The following is a 12,500-nucleotide window of genomic DNA, read 5'->3' as shown; positions in this document are numbered from 1 at the left end:
GATCAGGTGTAAACATTCGAGGCGTACACTTCATTTATTCATTTCTTAGATTCATGTACAAAATCGATCGTCTCTAGGTTTCCTTGAGTTTCATTCAACTTTACATCATGGCCATGTTTACGGTCCCATTCTTCTAACTCATCAACTGGAACTTTCACGACACGATTACCCAATTCACCATTTTCAAGTTTATAACGTTCCACTCTATGTTTGTATCCACCAATAGAAGGTAGAATGAATTGCCATAAAACATAGTAGAAAACACAAGTAACTAATAACCCTATAGCGACAACACAATATGTTGCATAAAAGAAACTAACATCACCACCATTCAAATCAATTGAACCATCTTTTGCTCTTGGTGGGACTAATGGCATAACTAAAACAAACATTTGGAATAAGATCTGGATGATTATAACAGGTAATGGAACTTTGAAACCTGCGAACCCTAAACCTAATGATTTTCTTTGACTTCTAACTAATAATAAACCAACAGCCATTTGTAAGTCGAACACATAACCAGCATAAGAGCCTATATCCACAATGAAATTATAAGCATCACCAGCAGGTGGAGCAATCATAACAACTGTATTAACTAACCATGTAATGAAGATTGGACCTAATGGAGTTCCAAATGGTTTTGTAGAGACCCAGAAATCTCTAAATGGTAAAACACCTTGACGACCACATTCTCTTAAACTTCTTGAATGTGAGATAACTGCAGGTATTAAATGTCCATATGCTGATAGGGCAACTAATACACTTAGAGCTCTTGTTGCTGCTCTTGTTTTGAAAACATTTTCAAAAAATAAACTAGCTGTTAAGACACCTGAATTTTTAATTTCTTTAATAGTACCAGCACCTGCATAAAAAGCTGTAACTGTCAATATATAAAGGATGAAGATGAGGAAAAAAGTTAATGGAACAACTCTTGTATAACCTTTGAATCTTCTTTCAGGTTTCAATTCAGAAACAACACCAAATGCATAACCTGTACCACCATAAGAAAATGAAATTTTAATAATTGCATTTGCAATTGAATTTGGTTGCTTTGTAGCACCATCCATTGCATTATGGAAATTAGCCCTTGGATTTTTAACACTAGTACCACCACCCAATACAACAAACCCTGTGATTGCAATGAATGCCAATGTGATGATCTTTGCATGTCCTAACCAATTAGATAATCTTAATGACCATTTAGTACTTAATGCTGCAAGTAAACAAGTGAATGTCAAAATACCAACACCAACACCTCTTTGTCTCCATGTAGTAACTTCAATTTCTGCAGCGTTCAAAATATATTGACCAAATGCCACAGCAGAACTGTTTAAAAATGACAAGACAACATTAACAGCAGCATAAACGGTTGGAACTAAAAACATTGGTTTAGGAAATGCTTGTTCCAAGTAAGCGACATCACCACCTGATCTGTTTTTGAAATATGTAACATATTCAATATATATGACAACTTTAAACAATGCAATAATGAAACCAACAACCCATAATATATAAGAACCACCAATGGAACCAATCTGTTTCAAGATTGTCCCTGGTGTACTGAAAATACCTGTTCCTATGACACCTGATACCACTAGATAAATCAATGAAGTGTAACCAATGTTATAACCTAATGGGTTATCTTTTTCCACTGGGGCACCATTTGTATTCAATTGAACATCAGAATCATCTGAAGATTCATCAAGACTTTCAATTGTATGAAGGTCAATGTTCTTCAACTCATAGACATTGTTACCTATTTCTTCATTTGTGGAGCTTGCTGATACTGAATGTCTTATTTTAGATAAAAAGGCAGACATGTTGTTGATGTGTTGATTGAATCATTTGAGATTATCTTTAGATGAGATGTGGTTATTCTTTTATATACTGTGATCAGAGTTGAATGTGGCTTTCGAAAATTTCTTCGAAGTGTTCATTTGGAGAAAGTTTCTTTTATGATGACAGCTTTTAGTTTGATGTTGCAAAAGTTGATGGACTGTATTGTGGTTCAAAAGTGTGGATGAAGGGTCCACAGTGTCAAACTTGTGGCCAGACAACGACGTCTTGGGAGGTGAAAACAGAACAGCATAGACCTTTTAATACCTTGTTATTTATCGTTCTGATGTTGTCATGTATTTGGTATAGGGCTAAGAGTTGTTGATAATGTCATTTAATGGATGATGATGTTGGTTGTATTGATGCTGTACCACAATTTTATCAATCAAGGGCATCTATGTAGTAACAGCAGCAATATCCATTTGAGTGTGTAAGCGGCATCTATATAATGAGCTGTATTTTGAACGGTTGTAATTACCATCAACCTGTTGATGACTGTCACCAACATTTCTCGACGTTTCTAGTGTCAAAAGTTCGTCAAATATTTGTGGATTACTGAATTTTTTTCAACGATTACTTAACGAGATCCAGGATTCGAGAATATCAAGCATCAGTATTTGAAAAGCCTACGCTAAACATTACGAATTGTATACGATTGAATGAAATAGTAGATGTATTGAAAAATCTTCAAGATCAAACAGCTTGGACAGCATCGTTGTTATCTTGGTTCTAATACCATCTTTCTCAGTAAAACCAAGTGCTCGAATGATCATGAGAGACAGATTTTCAACTATCATGCTCTAGCAAAGAGTCACAGGATTTCTGCAAGTAGTAAAGTAGACTTATAATGATCAATGCTGGAAAAACTAATACTTACCACCTGGCATTGTCATTTCATACAGTGTTATTTATATGGATCCATTATAGTAAGTATAGCCACATTACAACAGGTTATGAGTCCTGGCAATACCGTCAATGTAAAGTATTAACAAATCTAACATTTGAGTAATCCTAACATTGAGATATCGCCAATAGCGAGTCGTAAGTTGCAGTGTTCAATTGAAAGTTGCAAGGAAGTGCTTTTTATATTTTCTCGAATCTGGTTAACAACCAAACACCAACAGGAAAAACGTTTCAATTCGAATCATCGAGAAAAATCCATCAAGATTAAAGATTAAACGTCAAAGAATCCAACTGATCGGTATTAGAATATACCATGAAACTGAATGGTTCATGATTATGTTCATTTAATACTAGCCACAATATCAGGGGATATAGTGCTTGTACTGATAAACCATTGAGCACTTTCACAGGATCTTCAAAACAACCCATCCAAATACCCAATTCCAAATGATTGAACAATAATTTCTACAAAGAGATATCACAATCCACTAGCTTATCATTTCAAATACTTATCCATCAGATTCAACACATTCCAGTATCAAATTGTGCTTTTCATTCAGCCTTTTAACTGGTCCCATTTGCTTATCCGCTTACGTGATCATCCCAGTTTAAATGTATAAAAAGCATTCCGATAACCTCAATTTAAGGTATCTCATCTTCTCTTTTACCAAATCATATTCTCAATAAGTTTTAATAATGCCAGCTGATATAGAAACATCAATAATTATCAATTCTTCAATTGAACAAGTTAAAAAAACATTTCTAGATTTCAATTCATATTCAAATTGGTCAATTTTTTTAAAATCAATTAAATCAAAAGAATCTAATCAATCATTTGAACCTGGTTCTCAATTAGAAGTTGAATTAGAATCAAAACCAGGTTCAATCACAAAGATGAATCCAATTGTCTTGGTCAACACAACTAATGAATTCAAATGGGTTGGTAAATTACCTTTAAATTTATTTGAAGGTTCTCATAAATTTGAGTTTAATGAAATAGATTCAAATAAAACTGAAGTTATACAAACTGAGGAATTTTCAGGTTTGTTGAAAAGTCCAATTCTTTGGTTAGTTGGTGAGTCTACTATTGCAGGGTTCAAAAATTTCAATGAAGCTTTAAAGAAACAATGTGAATCATCATGATGGATAAATCAAGTTAATTCATGTTTTTATGAAGATTGATTTTGGGTTTTTGATTAGTGGGTTGTGTAATGTGTTTTAATACAGAGTTGTACTTAGTTGGCTGTACATGCTATAATTAAAGCTTGTGTCGTTTGTAATGTGATGTACCTTTTTGTTAAAAGAATATCATAAAATTGTATATTTAGCATGAAAATGGAGTAGAACTTGAAATGACTCAAATATCTAAGCCCATTACATGTTTTGTATCTTGCAAGTTAAGTAGTTTTCTTTGAGCTGGATTTTTCAGCCTTGATTAAAGCATACTTTTCACAATCTTAGAAAATACCAACAAACGTGAGTGAAGACACTCTTCGTGCGCTTATAGCGTCATAGTTCCATAGTAGTCATCCATACTGACAACGGTTGTAAACTCATCGATAACATGCCTATTTAGAACACACAAAATAACTGCATGAGTAGTAAGTACCAGCTAGTGAAGATAAAAGGTTTGCACTTCATCACTAGTACTTTAGCTCGCGAATTTGATCTGTAATCTGTGAGATAGTGGTTTGGTTAATTGACTACAGCTTGGATGTATTTCTTTAGTTAGAAGGGTGAGTTATTCAATTGCATTATAATTAATTGCAAATATTCAGTGCTTATGATCCAATGGAATTTGCAACATCGATCAGGAGCTCACTTACTTATGATCAATGTATAGTCAAAGCCAATAATCATCGATTTATAACACGTAGTAGACAATGACTACAATGATCAATTCATGAGTGATTTGATTGAAAAACATGTATATTATTTCCAATATCGATGAGAATTTGAAATTACTCAAATACCTCAAATCAAATTGGTAATGAAAAACTGTAGGAATATCACTAATATCAGGATACCACCACTAGATGATAACAGATGAATATCAGCTCATGATTCCTCTGCTGAACCATATTTTCCGGTAAGTTACGATAACAGAAAAAATCTAAAGTTTGACTGTTCATGTTGTATAGATAATCTGAAATTCCTCAATAAATCATTGCTATTCTTTTGCAAACTCGAAGCTGAAACAGCTGGAGTAACAAAACTTTTTTCCGGTCCCTGGTAGGTTTTTGCCACCAGAGGCCAGAGAGCTTTCACTTTTTGGATTCACTGCAAATTAAATCAATTCCTTTGAAATCCATTAGTGAAAGAAAGAAAGAAAATTGTCTTAAAGGTTTAAGTGATTACATTGAAGGCAGTTCTCGTTCACTAATGTTTTTTTTTCTTGTTTTTAGCGCGCGAGACTAGACTGAAACTTGACCTCTGGGTAAATTTGACTAGTTTCGAATGTTTATTCAAAGCACACACACAGCCAATAATGACCATAGGAGCCTAATATTCAGGAGTAAGCTGACCACAACTAGTGGGAAAACATTCAACTGAAAATAATATTGTGTTTTAATTGTTGTGTTTGGATTGGATAGATAGAGAAGATGATTGATTGGCTAGTAATGTTAATGGTTGATTGTCTGGTTGAGTAAATAATGGTTTGTATTAATATGAAGTAAAAGGTTCCATAATGTATGAAGTAACAGGCTCCCCCTATATAAAAACTATATAATGAATTGTAAAGGAAATAATGACTGTTTAAATATTCTTTGTAGATTCTTAGTTCGGAATTCTGTTCATGTATAGAATTGTGTAGAAATTTCCATCATAGACCAAAGGTGAAATTGACATTGACAGAAATGGAAATCCGCAATAACATAATTGGAAAATTGTAAACAATAACTAAACCTTGTAATCAAATGATTTCACAACCAATCATATATCGTATAATTCCATTATACGACATGCCTTCTGTTTTTAAAGATGAATGTTCATCAAAAAAAAATCAATTTCAAAATCTTGTAAATCAAAAATCTCATGTGAATGTAGCTTTGATAGTAATAATATTCAATCCAATTTATCTTAATCTTGTAACATCAATGTAATCAATAATAATCATAATCAGCAAAGTTTCAAAATCATTCAAATCTTATTCAGTAATTCTTGTAATCCAAAATAATAATAATAAACAACAATATATCAATGGATAGTAGTAATAATCAGCAATAGTAGTAATAGTCAGTAATAATAATAGTAATCAGTAGTAATCAGTAGTAGTTGTAGTCAATAATCAGTACTTTTCTCAGCAATATTTGTTCTCTTTAATATATTTCAATTCTCAAGTAATCATTTATAATCTTCAAAATCTTTCTTCTCTTAATGATCTGACATTCTCAATTCTTTAATATCCAATAATCAAATAACTTTCATGATAATATTTTTCTCAAATAACCAATTCAAACACAAATGATAAAATAAAGACACAAACTAGACACAAAATAATAACACATTGTATGATAATACATTCAGCACCACTTTTTTAACAAAGAATCCTCTTGACTAGTTTCAAAAGTAACATTTCAACGAATAGTAACAGTAAAATAATTCAACCTTAATAACCTTATCTCAATAGTTCTCATATTTCGAATTCAACAATTGTAATAAACCAATTTCATAATAAACATAATTCAACTTTACCATAATAACTCAAGTATAATTTTCAATATTAGAAAAAGTTCAGTAGTTTAACCATCAGTGTTTCAAAATCTTTAACCTAAACTAATGGGGATGACCATGATAACCTCAATAATTCAACTTTGTAACCAAATAGATTCAACTTTATAACCAAATATTTCAATAATATAGTCAATAATCAGAACAATAAACAAATAATAATTTAACCGTAAATCAATATTCAACAAGTCTTTTTATGTGACAACATTTCATAAACTTATAGATTCAATTTGTGACATAATATATCTCATATCCTTTAGTAATCAATGTAACGTATGTTCTTTGACAAAATAATGTAACGATATTAGTTCAATTTGCTTCAGCTAATCCAAAAATCTAGACAGTGACAATAATATAACTTTCTTATCTTTCAATTCTAATTTGCTTGTAATACTTAACTTTGACTTGTAATCCTTATAATAGCTCAAAAACAATAGTGTATGCAATAATAGTAGTAGTAATAGTAAACTTTGACGTAGTTATAGATGTAGCCTTCCAATGGCTTTAAGCAGTAATAATAATTGACAACAAACTTTGTAGAACGACTCTTCAGATACTTATCTCACTTAAAATAGCACTAACAATTCAAATTCAAAATGATAATAGTAGCATAGCATAATCAGCAGTAATAGACACTTGTATAATCAGAACATGATCTTATAATTAACGTTTAAATCACCATGACAATAACAATAACAAAAACACTTGATTCAATTTAGCAAATTTCACAATGGACAGTTCGAAACAATATGTTCACATCACTTTTCAACACATAGATAATTCATATCATAATTCATTCAACACAGTTGTACACTCTCTCATTTCTCAAATTTCAAAAACCAAATTAGTAAATTTCTTGAGTCACAATAATCAATAATGACACGTAAAAATGACACGTATACCACATTTTGTAATTCAGTATGATCGCAGTTTTACCTGCCAACCAAGGTCTCTGAGTGGAAGCACCATATTGTGTTTTATTTGTTGTGTTTGGATTGGATAGATAGAGAAGATGATTGGCTAGTAATGTTAATGGTTGATTGTCTGGTTGAGTAAATAATGGTTTGTATTAATATGAAGTAAAAGGTTCCATAATGTATGAAGTAACAGGCTCCCCCTATATAAAAACTATATAATGAATTGTAAAGGAAATAATGACTGTTTAAATATTCTTTGTAGATTCTTAGTTCGGAATTCTGTTCATGTATAGAATTGTGTAGAAATTTCCATCATAGACCAAAGGTGAAATTGACATTGACAGAAATGGAAATCCGCAATAACATAATTGGAAAATTGTAAACAATAACTAAACCTTGTAATCAAATGATTTCACAACCAATCATATATCGTATAATTCCATTATACGACAAATAATAAGTAATTTCGTACGTGTTTATCAAGTTACAAAGTGTTTTAGTTGAAAAAAAGGGGGTGTTACCCTGACTAACCTGTGCTTAGCTCCTGCTACTCCAACGCCCAAAACCGGTATCAATTCGGGCGTGTGGCGTAGTTGGTAGCGCGTTCGCTTAGCATGCGAAAGGTCTCCGGTTCGACTCCGGACTCGTCCAAATTTTTTGCACCCTATCCGCGGAAATCCGGAGTCAATTTTGACTCTGATCTCTATGCTAGACTTTTTTTTTTTTGGAGAATCGCATGGTAGGATCAACAATCTATAATTAAAGGGATTGTAAGAAAATCTTTTCAACTTTTAATATTTGTATTTAATAAAGAATCAATCAATCAATCATGTTTTCAAGAACTTTATTAAAAACTTCAGCTCCATTACTATCATCAAGATTTTCAAATTCATTAAAATTATCATATAGATTTCAATCAACAAGTACAGGTAATAAATTAAATCCAAATTCTATTGTATCAAATTATTCCAAAGGTCCAATCACATTAAAATTCACAGAGGATCATGAATGGTTAGCATCTCATCCGGATCATACAGCATTTGTTGGTATTACACCATATGCTTCAGATGCAATTGGTGATGTTACATATGTTGAATTACCAGAAATTGGGGATAAGATTGAAGAAGGTGATATTATTGGATCAATTGAAAGTGTTAAATCTTCTAATGATATCTATGCCCCAATTGGAGGTGAAGTTATTGCAATTAATGAAACTTTGAATGATGATGCACCTTTAGTTAATCAAGATCCTTTAGGTGATGGTTGGATTGTTCAAATTAAAATTGATGAAAATGCTGATTTATCAGGCTTAAGAAATGAACAAGAATATGAAAGTTTCTTGAAGGAAGAATAAACCTACGTATTTTAATATATATATAATTAATTACATTTATTTGTTTGCTTCTTCAATAGTTTTAGTCTTCATTTGTAAAGCATGAACACCTTTATTTTCTAATTCATCTTTCAATAGCGAATAAATTAAACGATGTCTTGAAGGTTGAGATTTACCTTTAAATGAATCACTAACTATATCAATCATGAAATGAGATTCAGTCATATTGGAAACACCTTCCATTGCTCTATGATGAGAATGTTTATGAGAATCGTTTCTGATTTTCAAACTTGATGGGTGGAATTCATTGGTTAATTTATTACGAATTGATTGTTCTATTGGACCTGTTGTTGTTTCTGACATTTTGGTGGAGTATAGTCTTATTGATCGTATTATCGATGACTTAAACATGGATGGAAAAAAGAGGTGATGATGGTGATAAGTGATTAGTGTTTATTGGGTTGGTTCTTCCACACTATCCTTTGATCTTTTCGTATTCAATAATTTGATATTCCAATACCTGGTTATTCAATGAACAAAATGTAATGCCATTTCCTCAGTGTAAAATTGTTAACCATTTTGAATTCGCGAAAACCTTCAACTCCATAGCCTTGAAGAATTTTATTACCGTGAAGCCGTTGAATGACCTGTTTAGAACATGATTATTCGAATATATTTAGAAGAAAGAGAACTAATTTAAACAAATCATTCTATTATCCTTCCTCCATTCAAATCATCATTTTCGTTCACCAAATCAAAACTTTTTTGTGGTAAACTCATCCGCGAAAAATCCCATTCTGTTTTTTTAAACCAGGGGAAAAAACCAAAAAAAAAGAACACCAACACCTAAATTTAAACCGATTCAAACACACATTATTCCATTAAACAACAATTAGATCTGTGGTATCATCATTATCATCGTATTGTTTATTGAAGAAGAGAGAACTTAGAGACTAGTTACCACCAAAATCCACTTATATCATTAATCCTTGTTGTTGTGTTGAATAAATCCATATATCAATAATGTCATCTTCAGTACCTTATGATCCATATATCCCATCAGGGGAATCTAATAACCAAACACAATCAAATTCAAGAACTGCTGCATTACAATCGGTGAGTAGTGGTGGTTTCTTTGATGTTTAGTGACATCTTTGTTGTTGATGGAAATACTAACCGATTTACATAGGAAATTGATGATACAGTGGGTATTATGAGAGAGAATATTGATAAAGTGGCAAGACGGTGAGTTTATTGATTGTGCTGTTTCTCTGGTATGTTGTACTAACCTGTCTTTAGTGGTGATAATTTAAGTTCTATTGAAAATAAAGCTGATGATTTAGCAGTATCTGCTCAAGGTTTTAGAAGAGGTGCTAATAGAGTGAGAAAACAAATGTGGTTAAAAGATATGAAGATGAGATTTTGTCTTGTTGCTGTTGTTATTATATTATTGATTGTTATAATTGTTCCAATTGTTGTTCATTTTACATAAGAGAGGTGAAAGAAGGAAAGAGAGAGAGAGGGAAGAGAAGAGAGAGATCAAAAGAGAGATGGCATGCTAATATAGTGCACTTTTTTTATTATTCTTTTTTATTAGTTTGTTATTTGTATATGAATTTGTAATTTGATCTATGATTATATATTATAGTTGTGGTATTCAATGTATTGGAAGTCTAGAATGTTAGGAGTGGTTAATGGATGGTAGATGTATGGTAGATGTATGGTATTCTGGTTGATATTGGATGAATAGTAAGAGGTTAGAAGGTGGTAGCTCTTGAGTCTTATTATAATATTGATGATCAGATTGGTGACACATTTATAATATCTCAAGTGGAGTTGGAAAGGGAGTATGCTGCTTAATATTATGAACCAGACTAAACTTTAAGAAGGATCAAGGTTAGGATCAAGGCTAGCATGATATCAGATACAAGATGTTGAAAGGTATATGGCTGTACTACAATCAGATATACCTTATATGGTAATTTCCCATGATCTAGTTGAAATGATAACTACACAATGAGATCCACAGATAGCTATCCTCACTCCAACCTGATCTCCAATACCCTCACTCCCATTCGAAGACTCGTATTCTCAAAACTTACGATACACTATCTTATCTGCTATAATTACTATGTGTATTACATAACCCTTACCTAAGCACACCACCTGTTTCTTTTTCCCTTGCTGTTTATCTGGGCCAATCACAGGGCAGCGCACAGGCTGTGACACGTTAGAGAATGGCACATATCCACTCAATTGCACTCCAGAAAACTGGAGAATAATCGCTTTAAACAGACATTCAATTATCCTATTACTCTATATCCAATACGATTATATTCTACCCTCTTTTCTTCACTTTTCTCTCTTTTTTTCCCAGTCTTTATTCTTCCAATTGCCTAATCTCCAGTGGCCCTACCGCTTTTTCCTATTTCTGTGGTCCAAAAAAAACTTTTTTCCTCATTTGAACCTTAATTCACTTGGTTCTGACTCAGACTGAGTTGATATAAATACAAAGATAATTACTTTGAATCCTTCTAGATTATAATTTCATTTCTTTGGGATTATCATTTGCTATTCATATCATAATAACCCTACAATAATGTCTGAAACTACTGAAAACACAGCTACCTTACAAAAATACCTTACCCTTGATCAAAGAGGTAAAATCCTTGCTGAATATATCTGGATTGATGGTTCAGGTTCAATTCGTTCAAAAGGTCGTACTTTAAACAAGAAAATTTCATCTGTTGATGATTTACCTGAATGGAACTTTGATGGTTCTTCAACTAATCAAGCCCCAGGTCATGATTCTGATGTTTACCTAAGACCTGTTGCTTATTATCCAGATCCTTTTAGACGTGGTGATAACGTTATTGTTTTAGCTGAATGTTGGAATAATGATGGTACTCCAAATAAATTCAATCATCGTCATGAATGTGCTAAATTAATGGCTGCTCATAAATCTCAAAAAGTTTGGTTTGGTTTAGAACAAGAATATACTTTATTTGATCAATATGATAACGTTTATGGATGGCCAAAAGGTGGGTTCCCAGCTCCTCAAGGTCCTTATTATTGTGGTGTTGGTTCCGGTAAAGTTTATGCTCGTGATGTTATCGAGGCCCATTATAGAGCTTGTCTTTATGCTGGTATTGAAATCTCTGGTATTAATGCCGAAGTTATGCCATCTCAATGGGAATTCCAAGTTGGTCCTTGTGAAGGTATTGAAATGGGGGATCAATTATGGGTTGCTCGTTATTTATTACATCGTGTTGCTGAAGAATTTGGTGTTAAGATCTCTTTCCATCCAAAACCTTTGAAAGGTGATTGGAATGGTGCTGGTTGTCATACTAATGTTTCTACTGAATCAATGAGACAACCAGGTGGTATTAAATATATTGATGATGCTATTGAAAAATTGGCCAAACGTCATAAAGAACATATCTTGTTGTATGGTTCTGATAATGATCAAAGATTAACTGGTCGTCATGAAACTGCTTCAATGACTTCGTTCTCTTCAGGTGTTGCTAATAGAGGTGCTTCTATTAGAATCCCAAGATCTGTCGCTAAAGAAGGTTATGGTTATTTCGAAGATCGTCGTCCTGCTTCAAATATTGATCCTTATTTAGTTACTGGTATTATTGTCGAAACTATTATTGGTGAAATTGCTGATGCTGATATGTCTAAAGAATTCCAAAGAGAATTGAGTGATTTTTAGAGAGTTGTAAAGAAAATTGTTATGAAGAATTTAAAGTGATGCCTTTAGAGCAGAAATTATAAAG

General features: G+C 32.4%; 6 protein-coding genes and 1 non-coding gene across 7 annotated transcripts; 5 read left to right on the top strand and 2 right to left on the bottom strand.

Moving 5' to 3' along the window:
* Positions 1 to 38: 38 nt before the first annotated feature.
* On the bottom strand, positions 39 to 1,820 carry WICANDRAFT_78247 (uncharacterized protein; the record flags this gene model as incomplete). Its single annotated transcript, XM_019184689.1, has 1 exon — positions 39 to 1,820. One exon carries the CDS (start codon positions 1,818 to 1,820, stop codon positions 39 to 41), a length of 1,782 nt encoding a protein of 593 aa, XP_019038808.1.
* Positions 1,821 to 2,829: 1,009 nt separating this feature from the next.
* On the bottom strand, positions 2,830 to 3,346 carry WICANDRAFT_91324 (uncharacterized protein). The gene has a single exon (XM_019186287.1). The coding sequence runs from the start codon at positions 3,166 to 3,168 to the stop codon at positions 3,004 to 3,006; it is 165 nt and encodes a 54-aa protein (XP_019038807.1). The 5' UTR covers positions 3,169 to 3,346; the 3' UTR covers positions 2,830 to 3,003.
* An 85-nt stretch (positions 3,347 to 3,431) lies between these two features.
* Positions 3,432 to 3,959, top strand: WICANDRAFT_91323 (SRPBCC domain-containing protein). Its single transcript, XM_019186286.1, has one exon. The coding sequence runs from the start codon at positions 3,436 to 3,438 to the stop codon at positions 3,880 to 3,882; it is 447 nt and encodes a 148-aa protein (XP_019038806.1). The 5' UTR covers positions 3,432 to 3,435; the 3' UTR covers positions 3,883 to 3,959.
* Positions 3,960 to 7,734: 3,775 nt separating this feature from the next.
* GCV3 (glycine decarboxylase subunit H) lies at positions 7,735 to 8,826 on the top strand (the record flags this gene model as incomplete). Its single annotated transcript, XM_019180286.1, has 2 exons — positions 7,735 to 7,766; positions 8,298 to 8,826. The coding sequence occupies 2 exons, from the start codon at positions 7,735 to 7,737 to the stop codon at positions 8,740 to 8,742; spliced, it is 477 nt and encodes a 158-aa protein (XP_019038805.1). The 3' UTR covers positions 8,743 to 8,826.
* Positions 7,967 to 8,039, top strand: WICANDRAFT_t76. Its single transcript has one exon. It is a non-coding gene; the product is annotated as a tRNA-Ala (tRNA).
* Positions 8,827 to 9,442: 616 nt separating the features above from the next.
* WICANDRAFT_91322 (uncharacterized protein) lies at positions 9,443 to 10,288 on the top strand. The gene is made up of 3 exons (XM_019186285.1): positions 9,443 to 9,837; positions 9,911 to 9,966; positions 10,021 to 10,288. The coding sequence occupies exons 1-3, from the start codon at positions 9,745 to 9,747 to the stop codon at positions 10,211 to 10,213; spliced, it is 342 nt and encodes a 113-aa protein (XP_019038804.1). The 5' UTR covers positions 9,443 to 9,744; the 3' UTR covers positions 10,214 to 10,288.
* Positions 10,289 to 11,320: 1,032 nt separating this feature from the next.
* GLN1 (glutamate--ammonia ligase) lies at positions 11,321 to 12,436 on the top strand (the record flags this gene model as incomplete). Its single annotated transcript, XM_019184688.1, has 1 exon — positions 11,321 to 12,436. The coding sequence occupies one exon, from the start codon at positions 11,321 to 11,323 to the stop codon at positions 12,434 to 12,436; it is 1,116 nt and encodes a 371-aa protein (XP_019038803.1).
* Positions 12,437 to 12,500: the final 64 nt, after the last annotated feature.

This window comes from Wickerhamomyces anomalus (assembly GCF_001661255.1).
Source record: "Wickerhamomyces anomalus NRRL Y-366-8 unplaced genomic scaffold WICANscaffold_3, whole genome shotgun sequence".
NCBI lineage: Eukaryota > Fungi > Ascomycota > Saccharomycetes > Phaffomycetales > Wickerhamomycetaceae > Hansenula > Hansenula anomala.
The sequence above is the reverse complement of the archived record's forward strand: the minus strand, read 5'-3'. Positions and strand labels throughout refer to the sequence as shown.